The following is a 16,082-nucleotide window of genomic DNA, read 5'->3' as shown; positions in this document are numbered from 1 at the left end:
ATAAATAATTCTCTATATTTTCAAATTCAAAAGTAGGATAAGCAATCCGAGTTCAATAGAATATCTCACTTTTTTTAAGTTGCGCTTTGCTTTTTTGTAAACAAGGTTAGTTCTTGATTATTGTGTTTTTATGTCTTTGATATTACTTCCTCCGTCCGCTATTAAATATCACATTTTTCTTTTTTCTGTCTGTCCATAAATGTCTCATTTTATTTTTACTATACATAATAAGTGGAACATATATTCCACAACCTCATTTCACTCATATTTTATTACAAAACCAATATATAAAAATAGGCTGATTCTACTTGCTTTATATGATTATTGGGAAAGTTTAAGTACATACTGTTTGTGTAGAACTAAATTTATTTGAAACAAAGACACACCAACATAAGGTTACAAATGAAAGTAAAAAGACTGAAAACATAGTAAAATTACGTAAACCCTTACATAAAATAGAAGGAAAAAAAAAATACAAATTATAGTAACATAGAAAGATCCAAATTACATAAGCAATGACTTTGTGCACCTTGATTCAACTCTAGAGCGCGTAGTTTCACCGCTGAAAAAATGAGAACGTTATAGTAATTCATCAAAATGATATTTTGATTGCACTATTTTAGAAGTAATGTGATTATAACAAATTTGAGTAAATGAAACTCACACTACCTGCATTTCAGCATCATCTCCATTTGGATACAAACACAACAATCCTGACGTAGAACCAATCTCCAGCAGCATCCAACAAGTTGAAGAATGCAATTCTCCATGATTTCTTCCATATGAATGAACCAATAACTCCCCAAAATCCAAAGATAAAACCAAAGGCCATTGATATGCCAACTTCTTGCATAAATGAGAAGTTGATGCCGTCTTTCTCATTCATGTTTTCCTCCGGATTAGGGGTGGATGGCCTCAAGCTATCTCCAGGACACTTTGGCAGAGGGTCGCCACAAAGTCCATCATTCTCAGCATAAGACGATACATTGAAGCTCTGAAGTTGAGTACTCGTCGGAATTTTTCCAGAAAAATTGTTGTTTGACAAATCAAGAAAGCCAAGATTGTGTATTTCGGCCAAACTTGTAGGTATCTTGCCGTAGAGTTGGTTATGAGATAAATCAAGAGAATCTAGCACCTCCATATTACCAATATCCAGAATTATATATCCTTTCAGACTATTTCTTGATAGATTCAAGGATATTAAACCTCTCAAAGTGCAAAATGATTTGGGAATGTTTCCGGTCAATCTATTGCTAGAAAAATCAATGAGTTTGAGAAGTGCGAGATTATCCCAAAATTCAGATTCCTTACCTTTCCATTGAAATGATGAATATCCATTGTGCTTCTTTTCGTTGATAATGTATATTGGATCAAACAGAAAAAGATCAAAAAATGTGGAATCCTTACTAGCCAAGACAGTAAAACTGTTGAAGCAATCAGGTATTATTGAAGATAGATTGTTTATCGACATATCCAAGACTTTAATACTGGTAAGATTGCATATTTGGAGAGGAATCTCGCCATGCAATTTATTTCCACGAAGGTTTAGAATTTGCAGTTTATACAGTTGGCCAATCCAAGTGGGGATCTCTCCTGTTAACTTGTTCCCTCCAACATCAATCATTTGCAATGCTTGGCACAGTCTCAAAGTGTAAGGCAACTCACCACATAACTCATTACCATGCATTTGTAGTGCACCAAGGTTATGTAAGGTGCCCAGAGAGGCAGGAATTTCACCAGAAAAACTGTTGTTAGCCAAATTGAGGGAGTGCAAGTTGGGTATATTCTTCCAGCAGTTGGGAACGTCTCCCGCCAACAGATTGTTTGATAGGTCAATGTATTCAAGATGACCGTGGATAGTTTGGCAAATGGATGAAATTGAACCGGAGAACATATTTCCACTCAACAGAATATCAGTAGCGTTGGCAGGAAATAATGGTATAGGTCCTGAGAATTGATTGTAACTAACATCCATAGACAAGATAGAGGTAGACGAGAGATTCGGAATTGTGCCACTTATTAGATTGTCGGATAGATATAAAGACTTTAATAAATTAGACGTACTCCACAACCACCTTGGGACTTCATCTCTTATTTTGGCATCACGGAGATCAAGGATTGACAAGTTCGTCTGACTTCGGATCCATTTTGGAAAATATGGGCCCACATTGCACCTAGTTAAATATAAACTACTCAAACAACAAAAAGGAGGACTCCAATCAGGGGCAATTTCCAAGATCAATAATGGATTAAAGGATAAATCTAATGACTTTAACTTAATAAGCTTGATGAAGTGGGATTCAGAGATTACACCCGCCAATGAATTATACGAAAGATCTAGATCTTGAAGTTCGGAGAGTTGGCCAATACTTAGAGGAACTAAACCTTCCAAAGAATTGAAGGAAAGATATAGAAGCTGAAGCTTTGAGAGGTGGCCAATACTCAGAGGAATAGAGCCTGTAAAGTTGTTTTTTCCGAGGTGCAATTCTTTCAGTGAAGGAAATGCTTTTAGGTCTGGAATCGATCCATTGAGTTTATTATAAGACAACTTCAATACTTCAAGTGATTCCAATACAGAACCAAGTGTAAAAGAAGATATAGAACTCAAAAAGTTATGTGAGAGATCAAGTATGCGTAGGTTGGTAAGGTTCCCTAACTGAGGAGGGACACTCCCACAAAGGTTAGATTCCTCAATAGTTAAGTGTTGTAATTGTTTCATGGAACCAATGGATTCCGGGATCGGAATACATCCAAAATCATTCACACTGAGGTCAAGATACTTTAAATGATGCAACTCAAGCAATGAATAGGCCATCTTACCGCTATCTTTTACTACGACACCATTGACTTTGAGGGCGATGACGTGGCCAGTGGCGTTGCTGCACTCAACACCATTCCATGCGCAGCATTCGTTGTTTTGCCACGACGAGAGATCATCAAACTCAGCATCGATTAGGCCATTCTTGAAGCTTAGAAGAGCATCTCTTTCCCTCTCTATGCATCTCACTTCTTCATCTCCGGAAACAAACACATATAAAAGAATAACAAGAACGAATTTGATTGCTATTCCTTGATCCGAAATCATGCTTTCTTAATTGATGGTACTTATATGTGGGATGCTAAACAATCTAAAATTGGTGGGTTTAAATAGCCCAAACACACTTCGATTCATCCACATTTTTGCACTTGGAATACATTTTCGCGTGCACTTAAAATATTGTTTACGTGGTTTCCTGGAAATTACTCCAACAAATAAGTGCAAAATAGAAGATAAGTATGTTCCAAAGTCATAGTATTATAGTATTAAATAAGCAAATATACAAAAAGTTTTGATGAGTTTAAGATAAATATGTTCCAAAGTCATACTATATTAAAATATATTTGACCAATTTGCCCTTTAAAACACGATTGACCAAGTCAGTTTTTGACTAAACTATTAACTATGGACCCAAATTTTATTGTTTAAGACCAAAATCTTAAACAATTACTGTGTAGCGTAAAAATCATTTGAGTGAGTATACAGGATTAATTTTTGAATTTATTCTATTAATTTAATTTTCGAAGAGTCTTGGGATGACTTCTAAGTCAAGTTTAATTAATTTTAAAAAAGATTAATCATGAATAGGATGTCGGCCACCTGGTAGGAATTTCTTTAGTTTCCGTTTCAACTCATTTAATGCAATATAATACTGTATTCAAAATAAATTATCTATGATTTTAATTCTAGTGGAAAAGTCCTCACGATGAATTTCAATTGTGGAAATGATCCACGTCATTTATATGGCATCTTAAAATGACATAAACTATGAGATTATATTTATGCATTTAAAATAAATTCAGCGCACAGGCACAAATTTCCGAGGACATATTAATGGAATAAGCTTATGAAATTATGATTGATTTCTTGTTTAGGCTGGTTCTACTTGCTTTATACGATTATTGGGAAAGTGCAAGTACATATTGTTTGTGTAGAAGTAAATTTATTCTAAACAAAAACACACCAACATGAGCTTACAAATGAAAGTAAAAAGACTGAAAACATATAGTAAAATTACATAAAGAAGAAAAAATTACATAGAAAGATCACAAGCCATGACTTTGTGCACCTTCATTCAACTCTACAACCTGTAATTTCACCGCTGAAAAAATGAGGACGTTATAGTAATTCTTACAAATGAAATTTTGATTGCAATATTTTAGAAGTAATGTGAATATAACAAAAATTTGAGTAAATGCAACCCATATTACCTGCATTTCAGCTTCGTCTCCATTTGGATACAAACTCAGCAATCCTGACATAGAACCAATCTCCAGCACCATCCAAAAAACTGAAGAATACAATTCTCCATGATTTCTTCAGGATGAATGAACCAATGACTCCCCAAAATCCAAAGATAAAACCAAAGCCCATTGATATCCCAACTTCTTGCATAAATGAGAAGATGTTTCCATCGTTATCATTCATGTTGTCCCTCGAATTAGTGGTGGATGGCTTCAAGCTATCTTCGGGGCACATTGGTAGAGGGTCGCCGCATAGTCCTACATTCCCAACATAAGACGATGCATTGAAGCTCTGAAGTTGAGTACTCGTTGGAATTTTTCCACACAAATTATTGTTCGATAAATCAAGAACACCAAGAGTATGTATTTTAGCTAAACTTATAGGTATCTTGCCAGAGAGATGGTTATGAGATAGATCAAGAGAATCTAGTATCTCCATTTTACCAATGTCTGGAATAATATGACCCGTCAAACTATTTCTTGAAAGATTCAAGGAATTTAAATTGCTCATGCTGGAAAATGACTTGGGAATGTTCCCAGTCAATCTATTGCTTGAAAGATCAACGAGTTTGAGAAGCCCGAGATTTTTCCTGTATTCTGATTCCTTACCTTTCCATTGAAATGATGAATATTCATACTCCCATGTTTCGTAGCCTCCAAACCGTGTACCTAAAGTAACTACATAAGCAAATGTGTCACTGATACTCTCACTTGCCAAGAGAGTGAAATTGTTGAAGCAATTAGGTATTATCGAAGACAGAACGTTTATTGACAAATCCAGAACCTGAATAATAGTAAGATTGCATATCTCGGGAGGAATACTACCATGCAATTTATTTCCACGAAAGTTTAGAAATTGCATTTGATAAAGCTTGCCAATCCAAGTGGGGATCTCTCCTGTTAACTTGTTTCTTCCAATATCAATGATTCTCAGTTCTTGGCATTGTCGCAAATTGTGAGGCAACACACCGGAAAAGCCATTACCATGCAACAGGAGTGCAAGTAATTCTTTTAAGTTGCCGAAAGAGGGAGGAATTTCACCCAAAAAACTGTTGTTAGCCAAATTGAGGTATCTCAAGCTTGGCATTTTATCCCAACAGTTGGGAACCTCTCCCGCCAACTGATTATTTGATAGGTCAAAGTATTCGAGATAATCATGGGGAGTTTTGCAAAGAGATGAAATTGAACCCGAGAACATATTTCCATTCAGCTGAATATGCGAAGCATTGACAGGAAATAATGGTATAGGACCCCGGAATTGATTGTTACTGAGATCCATATACCTAATGGAGGTGGTTAAGAGATTCGGAACTGTACCACTTATTTGATTGTACGAGAGAAATAAGTATTGTAATGAAGGAGACGTACTCCACAACCACCGTGGGACTTCATCTGTTATATTGGTGCCATTGAGATTAAGGTAGCCCAAATTTGACTGAGTTTGGAGCCATTTTGGAAAAAATGGGCCCACTTTGCACCAGGCTAAATTTAAATTATCCAACTGAAAAGTTTGGGTGCATAAACCAATTAGAGTCATCATCCAAGATGAATGAATTGAAGGATAGATCTAGTGACTTTAACTTATCAAGCTTGGAGAAATGGGATTTAATGACTAAACCTTCCAAAGAATTATGAGAAAGATATAGAGATTGAAGCTTTGAGAGTTGGTCAATGCTTAGAGGAACTAAACCTTCCAAAGAATTTAGTGAAAGATCTAGATCTTGAAGCTTGGAGAGATGGCCAATAGTTACAGGTATGGAACCTGTAAAGTTATTGTTTGAAAGGTCCAATTTTGTCAATGAAGGAAATGCTCTAACGTCCGGCATTGATCCGTTGAGATGATTATTAGACAAGTCCAATATTTTGAGTGATTTAAATACAAGACCAAGTTGAGAAAGAGATACACAACACAAAGAGTTGAGTGAGAGATCAAGTAAGCGTAGGTTGGTAAGAATGCCTCCAAAATCATTCTGACTAAGGTCAAGTGAGCGTAGGCTGGTAAGATTCCCTAACTGAGGAGGAATGCTCCCAGAAAACATAGAGAATTGAAGAGACAAGTGTTGTAATTGTTTCATGGAACCAATGAATTGTGGGATCAGAATGCCTCCGAATTCATTCCAACTAAGGTCAAGTGAGCGTAGGCTGGTAAGATTCCCTAACTGAGGAAGAATGCTCCCAGAAAACATAGAGAATTGAAGAGACAAGTGTTGTAATTGTTTCATGGAACCAATGAATTGTGGGATTGGAATTTCTCCGAATTCATTCCAACTAAGGTCAAGTGAGCGTAGGTTGGTAAGGTTCCCTAACTGAGGAGGAATAATCCCACTAAAATAACAATTCCCAAGAGACAAGGGTCGTAATTGTTTCATGGAACCAATGAATTATGGGATCGAAATGCCTCCAAAATCATTATGACTGAGCTCAAGATGATTTAAATGATCCAACTCAAGCAATGAAGAGCCAATATTACCTCTCAACTTTGCAGAATAATGTGAATTAAGTTGGAGGGTGATGACATGGCCAGTGGTGTTGCTGCACTCAACACCATGCCATTCGCAGCATTCGTCGCTTCGCCACGATGAAAGAATACCATGCTCATCGATGAGGCCATTCTTGAAGCTTAGAAGAGCTTCTCTCTCACTCTCAATGCATCTCACTTCTGCATCTTCTGAAACAAACACACATAAAAGAAGAACAACAACTACAATTTTGATTGTTGTTCTTTTGTCAGAAATCATATTACTCTCTTTAGTGATGTATGGAAGTGAATTGTATTTCTTGTATACTCCATTCATCAATTTATTGACGAATTAAAATGTACATGCATGAAGTTGAAGTTGTACATCATTTTGTCATAAATGAAATGAGGAGTTTACTAATACGTTCAACGATCTACATTTATTATTTTGGTTGGAGTTTGTTGGAAAAATTGATCACCAAAAACTAGAATCAACTTTCAAGCACTAATAGTCATTTTTCAATCTACACCAAAAATATAAATGAAAATTCAAACATTATAATTACTTAAATAATTTTCCATGTGAAATTTTAAACAGTTAAAGGAATCAACTTCACACTTTATAGATCGTTATGACAATACGAATCATCAAATAAATTTAAAATATTAAGTAATATAAGTTAAATACCTATTCATGATGCAAACAAATTTAAAATATACAACATGGAATAACAAGTACTACTAATAATAATTTGTTGAATAAATGCATATATTTAAAATATCCGAGATTTTTGAGATTATATTTATACATTCAAAACTAAAATTACATAGGTAGATACATTATGTATATTAACATATACAACATTTTAAAGTTGTAAACAATCTGTGCAATAGGCTTCCAACATGCATGTATATTTCGATGACCAAGTAATTATCAAACTAATATTTTATATTAGTAAATAAGTTAAAAGATCTAGCTTTTTATAGAAACATGTCTACATATTTTGTTCGAATAATTCTAGAGAATTATACATATCTTGAATTTTGTACTAACAATTTTGGGTGGACCTCAAAAATAAAGTCTATAGCTTAAATTTCAAAGTCAATGCTGTAACTTTAAATTTGAAAATGACCCAGGAAAAAGATGTCGGTTGTTGGAATTTTCTCATCTCATTTAATGCAATATAAGTCTCTAACCAATAATTAATAATTCTACTCCCCCATAAGGATATTGATGATGATACACAATTTAATTAGTTAGTTAGATTTCCTTCGGAAGCTAAGCTATAATTCAAGGATTTGAGTCACCCAATATGTAGGATGTATTGTGGTCTGTGTGAATTAAAACTTAAAGCAAATAATTCAACATTTAACATTAATTGAATTAGTAAACTTAATATATTATATTACGAATTTCTACTTCCAACGCCCATTTGGTTTTTTAAACCAAACATTGTTTTTATTTAGATAATTTAGCAACATAGATTTTTCAAATTCAAAGGCAGAATAAGTAATTACGAATATGTTGGGATATGATTTTAACTTTGTTTTAGTTGAAAATCATTGAGAAAAAACTCAAAGCTGACATTTGCAAAGTGTGGATATGGATTTAAAGGGCAAGAAACTAAGTAAAAACACAAACATTTATTTCTAGAAGAAACAAATACACACCAAACATAAAGTTTACAAACGAAAGCAAGAAATTGAAACAAAGTGAAAGTACATTGCTGTAATTCATACAAAAGAGATTGAGAACAATCAATCCAAATTATAGTAACTTGGAAAGATCACAAGCCATGTTAAAGTGCCTTCACCGCTGAAAAAAATGAGGATGCTATGAATCAAAAAATCAAATCTTGATTGTAATATGTTAAAAGTAACGTGAAGATAAATGGTTCAAGTAAATTTTATGTTATTTGGGAAAATTAACTGAAAACTGTATTTAAGAGCAAAAAATCTAGTTGATATATATTACCTGCATGCTTTAGCTTTGTCTCCATTTGGATACAAACACAATCCTGACGTAGAATCAATCTCCAGCAGCATCGAATAAGTTTAAGAATGCAATTCTCCATGATTTCTTCAGTATGAATGAGCCAATAACTCCCCAAAATCCAAAGATAAAACCAAAGCCTTATATTTGCACCAATAAGATTAAGGTACGCCAGATTCCTCTGAGTTTGGAGCCATTTTGGAAAATATGGGCCCACATTGCGCCTGGCCAAATTTATACTATCCAACTGAAAAGGTGGACTCCAATTAGAGTCAACATCCATGATCAATGAATTGAAAGGATAAATCTAGTGACTTTAACTTATAAAGCTTGGAGAAGTGGGATTTAGAGACTAAACCTTCCATAGAATTATGAGAAAGATCTAGATCTTTAAGCTTGGAGAGTTGGCCAATACTTGGAGGAACTAAACCTTGGAAAGAATTATGAGAAGGATCTAGAAATTGAAGATTGGAGAGTTGGCCTATATTTAGAGGAATGGAACCTGTCAAGTTGTTTTCCTTAAGATTCAGTACTGCTAATGAAGGAAATGTTCTCGGGTTTGGCATAGATCCGATCCAGTGAATTGATTAAAAGACAATTGTAGTGTTTCGAGTGATTCGAATACAGAACTAACTATAAAAAAGGACATGGATGTCAAATGGTTATACGAGAGATTGAGTGAGTGTAGATTGGTAAGATTCTCTAACCGACATTGGATGTTCCCTAAACAATTCCCACTAAGGTCAAGTGAGCGTAGGCTTGTAAGGTTCCCTAATAAAAGAGGGATAGTCTCAAAATAATTCCAACTAAGGTCAAGTGAGCGTAAGTTGGTAAGATTCCCTAACTGGGGAGGAATGCTTAGAGCCCAAGACACAAGTCTTGTAGTTGAATCATGGAACCAATGAATTCTGGGGGGATCTGAATGCCTCCAAAATTGTTCCAACTGAGATCAAGATAGTTTAAATGATGCAACTCAACCAAAAGAATGAACCTCACCTTGCAATTCACCATCATAATTCATACCATAGAGCTGGAGGGTGATGGCATGGCCAGTGGTGTTGTTGCACTCAACACCATGCCATTTGCAACATTCGTTGTTTCGCCACGACAAGAGCATACCCTGATTATAGATGAGGCCATTCTTGAAGCTAAGAAGAGCTTCTCTCTCACTCTCAATGCATCTCACTCGTGCATCTCCTGAAACATACACACATGAGAGGAAGGCAAGAATAACTTTGATTGCTATTCTTTTATTAAAAATCATACTGCGACTCTATAGTGATTTATTTGCATTTGTGGGATACTCCATTGTATCAACTCCAACGCTTTAACTAGGCAAAGATAAAACAATACAATTTCTAAAATGAACTTAAACTTGCTTGATTAGACTACATGCATGTCAACTTGAAAGATAATAATAAGAAAGTGAAGTGTGACTGTGTGACTTATAATCCCAAATAATATTCAAAAATATTAACATGTCCAAAATCTGAAAACTAAACCACGAAATATGCAGTGATGTGATAATAGATTTTAAACATGCTACCCATGGCATAAACATATATATATCATCATAAAGAAGTGAGTTAACATGATCATAATATTTCTGCGCATTCAAAATTGGTTGCCACGTCATTGCATTTTTCCTATAAATGAGGCGAATGTGATAGTTGCAAAATTTTCCTTTTTCATGACTTAGTTTTTCAAATTTGAAAAGTGTGACTAACCAATTTTAACTATCTAGTGTGATTTATTTGGCAATTTGCCCAATTCCAGGAATTGCATTCGAAATCAAAGTTTTTTCTTGTTTTTTCATCGATGAAATGTAGATTTCATCGATGTATATCCAATCACCAAGTTTGAAATTGGATAATTCTCGAATATAAATATTTTGAAATTGCGTTCGAAATCAATGGAAACAAAGACAAATGAAGAATTTATTGATATATGACCCAAAGTTTGAAATTTGATGGAATGGCCTCAATCTCAAAGTCAAGTCTATAATTAATTTCGAAAAAGATTCATGAATAAGATGTCGGCAACCTGATTGGAATTTCTTTATTTACCATTTCAACTCATTCAATGCAGTATATTACTTCAATCAAAAACAAAAGATCTATGATAAAAATAAATTAAGTAAAGTGATACAATCATTAAGTCATTTATATGGCACCAACTATACGTCTTTTGTATTTAAATGAGGAGTACTAAAAATGTACTACTTATAAATAAAATTAGATAGGCAAATTATATTAAATATTTAAAAATTAGAAAGAAAACTAATATACATTCCAAGTAAAGTATGCTATGCACTAAGCTTCCTAACATGCCCATGATTGTTTAAACGATCAATTATTGCTAAAGAATTATCAAATAATTTAAGAGATGTATATTAATTAAGGAAATATCATATATTTGTATTTTCCTCTTTAATTTCTGAACCATCTTAACCCTTCCTTTTTTAACACAAAACAAGCATTGTGACGGTATTTGGCGGATCTACATATATAGCACAATTAAGGGGATAAAGCTTTTAATAAAAAAATTTCAAAATTTTCCATGGTCATTTAATTTATTAAAATATATTTATTTAAAATTCAAAACTTTTATTATTAATCTAAATCAATTTAAAAAATAATTAAAAAATTAGAATATATAATTTCGACTAATTGATAATTTTAGTATAAGGTGGAGCTTAAATATTCATGTGGCTAATTCCATGTTTGTATTTAGTTCAATATTAATACTCCTATTGCCTCCACCCATGAAAAATAATTTTATTTTTTCATTTCGGTTTGTACACCAAAACTAATACTATCAATTAAAAGATACTATTACTTTTTCTAAAACAAGTCTATATATTAGTTTGAATAATTATTGAGAATTACAAATGTTTTTAAATAAAATTTAATTTTCCAAGAGGTTTTGGAAGGACCACAAAGTCAAGTCTAAAATATGGAAAAGACCCATGAATTATTATGTTGTTGGTCGGAATTTCATCATTTAACATTTAACAATAACAAAAGAACTATAATGATAATTCTAGATGAAAAGTCCTCCATGAGGAATTTCAATTAGGTAAAGTGATCAAATAATGAACTGATTTATATTGCATCGAACTACATATATTTTATTATATAAATTGACAGCCCAATAACTTAATATTTGTTGGACTGATTTGTTAAAGCCCATGCATATGCTTTTATAGATCTCACATTTGTTGGACTGATTTAGGTATATAAATTAACAGCCCAATAACTTAATATTTGTTGGACTGATTTGTTAAAGCCCATGCATATGCTTTTATAGATCTCACATTTGTTGGACTGATTTAGGTATATAAATTAACAGCCCAATAACGTAATATTTTGTTCTTTTTTAATTTGCAATTTAATTTTATAAAATAGAGTTGAATCGAATTGATTTTCTAGATCAGTTAAAATAGGTCTTAAGTTTATCTTTTTAATGGAAGAAATGATTTATACATCTACCCTCCTCTCTTATTCTTATTTATTCTTGTAAAGTTTAACTATTAATTCGTGCTTGATATCAAAGAACAACTACAACAGAAAAAAAAAAAAAAAATTAAGAACAATTTTAATGCAATTAAGGATGCTAATTTGTATTTCTAAATAACCACCAAAGCTTTAAAAAACTTCTTTATTGTTGATATCCCAACTAAAACTAGAGAACGAAGATGGAAACGTCCTAAAAGGCAAAAGATTAAGTTAATTTGTCATTTAGTAATGTTTTCTTTGCTTCCTAAATTGGTGATTCTCAAGCAGCTATGTGGCAGCCTATTTTAATTCAATTGGAACATAAAAAAATGCTGAAGGGAAAAATCGATTCTCTATTTTCAGTTTGTTACCAGATTGCAATGCTACTCTATGAATATTTAAGTGTTACTCTATGAATATTGCTGTGTTACAAACCTGCATTATTCGTAATATTTTTTTAACTTACCAGATTGCAGTGTTAAAATATAAATATTGCAATATTACCAAGTAGTATTTGTTATTTACATATTACCAAATCTGGTTCTGATTTAATCTTTTTGGAATTTAAACTAAAATACCCACGTCTGCAATATTCAACACATAGGACTGCAATCCGAATTCTATTTAAACAAATTAATCCTAGGCGTCCATCTTATAGATCTAAAGGCTAGGATTAGTGTTATAGTGTCACTCTAAACTTGGTGTAATGCTCCCCTACCTCCCTTTCATATGTTCTATGCATCATCAAAGAGTGTCTTTATTATTCGCCTCTTGTAGTAGCTCATCATGGGGCTTGTTACACTCATATTAATTGAATTAGGAGTAGTGGCATATGAATATATTGGGGTCCCTATTTCAAAATGTTTGGACCTTGACATATGATTGTACTATTTAGAGAGAATATAGAGCATATACGTAACTCTTTCCTAGTATGCAAGCAAAGTGAAAAATCAGCATAAAAACACAAACATTCATTTCCACACACCAAACATAAAGTTTACGAATGATGCAAGCATCAAAGTCAAAGTACATTGCCACAATTAATAAAGTTGCAAGTGTTGAAATTGTTTCGCAGAAACAATGATTTCTAGGATCGGAATGCCTCCTAGCCAATGAAGAACGAATCACCACATTTGAGGGTGATGGCACGTCCAATATAATGTGTCGATGCAAAAACAAAGTAGCAAGAATTTCCCCTCAAATATGCAATTAACTCAAAACAAAGAGAATTCCCTCATTAATTAACCATATATATCCACTCCAAAAATCATATTCGACATCACTCCCATTCCAAGCTTCGTTACTAGATCAAACATCGTCTTCCCGAATCGACTCCAATTATGACTATTATTTGCCCCCACCTGCGAATTATGCGGCCAAAGTGGATATGCATATGGACCATGGTACATATTGAACCTGGGCCCATACCCGCCAAACGTCTGAGGCTGGGCATGGAAAGGAATCCCGTAAAACGGAGCAACCCTCCATGGCGGGGCGTGGAAAGGAATCCCCATGTTCTGATTGAATATGGGGATTCCCTGTTGACCAATAGGAATATTCCCCATTTTCTGATTGAACATGGGGATTTCCTGTTGACCAGTCCTACTATGGACATGTTGTTGGTGCCCGGCTGCGGGACCCAACACACACTCCAGGTGAATGTCAACCCTACAGGCACGGCACGCGTAGCGCCACCCGGCGCATAGGTGCAAGCAGACGGCGCAGGTGCTACCTGCGCCGTCTGCAGGCGGGGATTGGAGGATCAAAAGATGGATTCTGTCAAGAATGTGATTGATCCTCTCCGGCAGCTTCGTGCAGATTGGGTGCACGTTGAAATTGCAGTCCGCGCACCGGTAGAAGAGGCCGTGGATCGTTTCGCGACAGAGGTCGCAGACGAGGTGCACGGATGATGCCGGGTTCGGTACGAGGAGGGTGAGGGGGTGGGGATGCATGAAGGAGGAGAGGGACCGGGGGCAGGTGGCGCAGAAGCCGTGGAGGTCTAAATTGCAGGCGTTGCACCAGAATCGCTGCCCGATTCCGGTAGTCCGGCAGCCATTGCAAAAGAATCGTTGGTTATAGTCAGCTGTGGTTGTTAGAGGATGGTGGTGAGGGTGAGTGAATTGATCTATACAGGTTTTGGGTGTGGAGTCCATTATCTAGACAATAAATTGGAAAATAGTACTCCTACATATATATTTTTAAATAATTCATATATATAAGGAGTAAAATTTAATTAACGTAAGAATTGCGTTGGAAATCAACGACATATAAGACAAAATAATAACGCAAAAGTTGACTAAATCATCGTCCCTTAAGATACTTAAGCGTGTTTTTTCATAGGATGTCTCAAATGTATAGTCTTGTTTCCATAAACAATAGTCTTGTTTCCATAAACAATACTCCCTTCGTTTCTTCATATTTGAGTCATTTTTCCATTTCGGAAAGTTTCTTCATAGTTGAGTCATTTCTACATATCGTAACCTTTTTCTCTTTCTTACTTTACTCTCTCTTACTTTATTCTCTCTACTTTATTCACTTTATAGCATCCCCATCCGTGCTCTTAGCTAACAGCACGGAGGTAGGCCCAGACCCACTTTTACTCCTTGTCCTTAGCTAAGAGCACAACACTCACATCCGTACTCTTAGTAGCTAAGGACAAGCTTAAGGGTCCCACCATTCTATTATTCGATTTAAATACTCCAATTATTAAAAACATTTCTACATTATAAAAATACATTACAAGATATAAATTACATAATTAAAATCCAAAAAAATAAAAATTACATAATTAAAATACTAAAAAATAAAAATACATAATTAAAATCCTAGAAAATAAAAAAATACATAATTAAAATCCTACAAATTAAAAATTACACACGTGGAAAACTACTCCTCTAACCCCAATTGCCTCTTGAGACCCCGGATCATTTGCTCATGTGTTGCAAGTTGATCCGGAGTCATCCGAGACGTATCGTTCATATAGAGTTGACTCAAGATGGCCCACAACGTGTTGTTCGGGGGTGGAGGAGGCACAAAGGGAGCGGCGGCGGCGGGGCGGATGGAGTCGAGGCGCGACGGCGGGGCGGTTGGCCGCCGCCTTCTTCCTTCCTTGCGGGCGGGAACTGCTCGGGCCAGCGTCGGGGCTACCCAAGTTAGCTCCGGCAAGCTGGGTAGCCACATCATCGGAGACGCCGTCGGATAGGGCAACCGACCTGGACCGTTTGCTTTGGAGGAGCTGGAGGAGGATGCTTGATATGCCGCCCCTATACTTCGGATGTTGGCGCCCCTCCCGCCAACAATCGAGGTACTTGAACGGTTTGTACTCCTCCCGTTGGTATGCCGCCAAGGCGGCAGTGATGATGTCGAGCTCGTTCGTGCCGCTCCCCGCCGACCGCTCTTCCCGGAGGTAAATCCCCTGGAACTTCCCGATTGCCTTGTTACATCTGTAGATGCAATTGCGAACCATACTATCATTGCGATAAATGGTTCTCGCCTGCCGGGTTTCATTGTAGAGGCGAGTGATACGCCACCAATAAGTTTCCCCGGTTTGGTTCGTGCCGACGTCCGGATCTTCGGAGACTGCCAAGTAGGCTTCGAACATCGCCATCATCTCACCCGGAGTGTACGGGGTGCGGGTGCCATGAACAGGAGGAGTAGGAAAGTAGGAGTAGGAGTAGAGCTGTTGCTACCTCCTGATCCAGGTTCGGGAGCCCACCCGAACCCGGGGGCGTTTAGGTCGTGCAACGGGTAAGGATGGTAGCCACCCGGAGCTTGCGAACCTTGAGTTTGAGGAGGGGCAGTAAATTGGGTTTCCGGACTATATCCGGCCTCGGAGTCGAACCAATCGTGGTTC

At 35.7% G+C, this 16,082-nt stretch overlaps 3 protein-coding genes across 5 annotated transcripts; all 3 read right to left on the bottom strand.

Annotated features, from left to right (window-relative positions):
• Positions 1 to 327: 327 nt before the first annotated feature.
• On the bottom strand, positions 328 to 3,091 carry LOC125193811 (receptor-like protein EIX2). The gene is made up of 2 exons (XM_048091703.1): positions 670 to 3,091; positions 328 to 562 (listed from the first exon to the last, which is right to left on the bottom strand). The coding sequence occupies exon 1, from the start codon at positions 3,083 to 3,085 to the stop codon at positions 683 to 685; it is 2,403 nt and encodes an 800-aa protein (XP_047947660.1). The 5' UTR covers positions 3,086 to 3,091; the 3' UTR covers positions 328 to 562; positions 670 to 682.
• Positions 3,092 to 3,924: 833 nt separating this feature from the next.
• On the bottom strand, positions 3,925 to 7,039 carry LOC125196946 (receptor-like protein EIX2). 3 transcript variants are annotated; one of them, XM_048095610.1, is made up of 3 exons: positions 4,891 to 6,707; positions 4,249 to 4,539; positions 3,925 to 4,125 (listed from the first exon to the last, which is right to left on the bottom strand). In XM_048095610.1, the coding sequence occupies exons 1-2, from the start codon at positions 5,819 to 5,821 to the stop codon at positions 4,256 to 4,258; spliced, it is 1,215 nt and encodes a 404-aa protein (XP_047951567.1). In that variant the 5' UTR covers positions 5,822 to 6,707; the 3' UTR covers positions 3,925 to 4,125; positions 4,249 to 4,255. The 3 variants fall into 3 exon arrangements, with proteins under 3 accessions (XP_047951567.1, XP_047951566.1, XP_047951568.1); XM_048095609.1 differs by having other exon boundaries at positions 3,928 to 4,139; positions 4,891 to 6,700; XM_048095611.1 differs by lacking the exon at positions 4,891 to 6,707 and adding an exon at positions 6,752 to 7,039 and having other exon boundaries at positions 3,933 to 4,139.
• A 2,666-nt stretch (positions 7,040 to 9,705) lies between these two features.
• Positions 9,706 to 14,382, bottom strand: LOC125195519. The gene is made up of 2 exons (XM_048093658.1): positions 13,476 to 14,382; positions 9,706 to 9,929 (listed from the first exon to the last, which is right to left on the bottom strand). Exons 1-2 carry the CDS (start codon positions 14,380 to 14,382, stop codon positions 9,706 to 9,708), a joined length of 1,131 nt encoding a protein of 376 aa, XP_047949615.1.
• Positions 14,383 to 16,082: the final 1,700 nt, after the last annotated feature.

Source organism: Salvia hispanica, chromosome 6 (assembly GCF_023119035.1).
Source record: "Salvia hispanica cultivar TCC Black 2014 chromosome 6, UniMelb_Shisp_WGS_1.0, whole genome shotgun sequence".
Lineage (NCBI taxonomy): Eukaryota > Viridiplantae > Streptophyta > Magnoliopsida > Lamiales > Lamiaceae > Salvia > Salvia hispanica.
Note: the sequence above shows the minus strand (reverse complement) of the source record. Positions and strands in the feature narration are given on the sequence as shown.

What these genes read in the sequence shown, in the direction of transcription:
- LOC125193811 (XM_048091703.1), bottom strand. Translation starts at nt 3,085, where the DNA reads ATGATTTCGGATCAAGGAATAGCAATCAAATTCGTTCTTGTTATTCTT.
- LOC125196946 (XM_048095610.1), bottom strand. Translation starts at nt 5,821, where the DNA reads ATGATGACTCTAATTGGTTTATGCACCCAAACTTTTCAGTTGGATAAT. An exon ending in TTCATCATTTCAATGGAAAG is followed by an intron (nt 4,540 to 4,890) that starts GTAAGGAATCAG and finishes TTGGGAATGTAG; the next exon opens with GACTATGCGGCGACCCTCTA.
- LOC125195519 (XM_048093658.1), bottom strand. Translation starts at nt 14,382, where the DNA reads ATGGACTCCACACCCAAAACCTGTATAGATCAATTCACTCACCCTCAC. An exon ending in TTTTGGAGTGGATATATATG is followed by an intron (nt 9,930 to 13,475) that starts GTTAATTAATGA and finishes TGTATGTTTCAG; the next exon opens with GAGATGCACGAGTGAGATGC.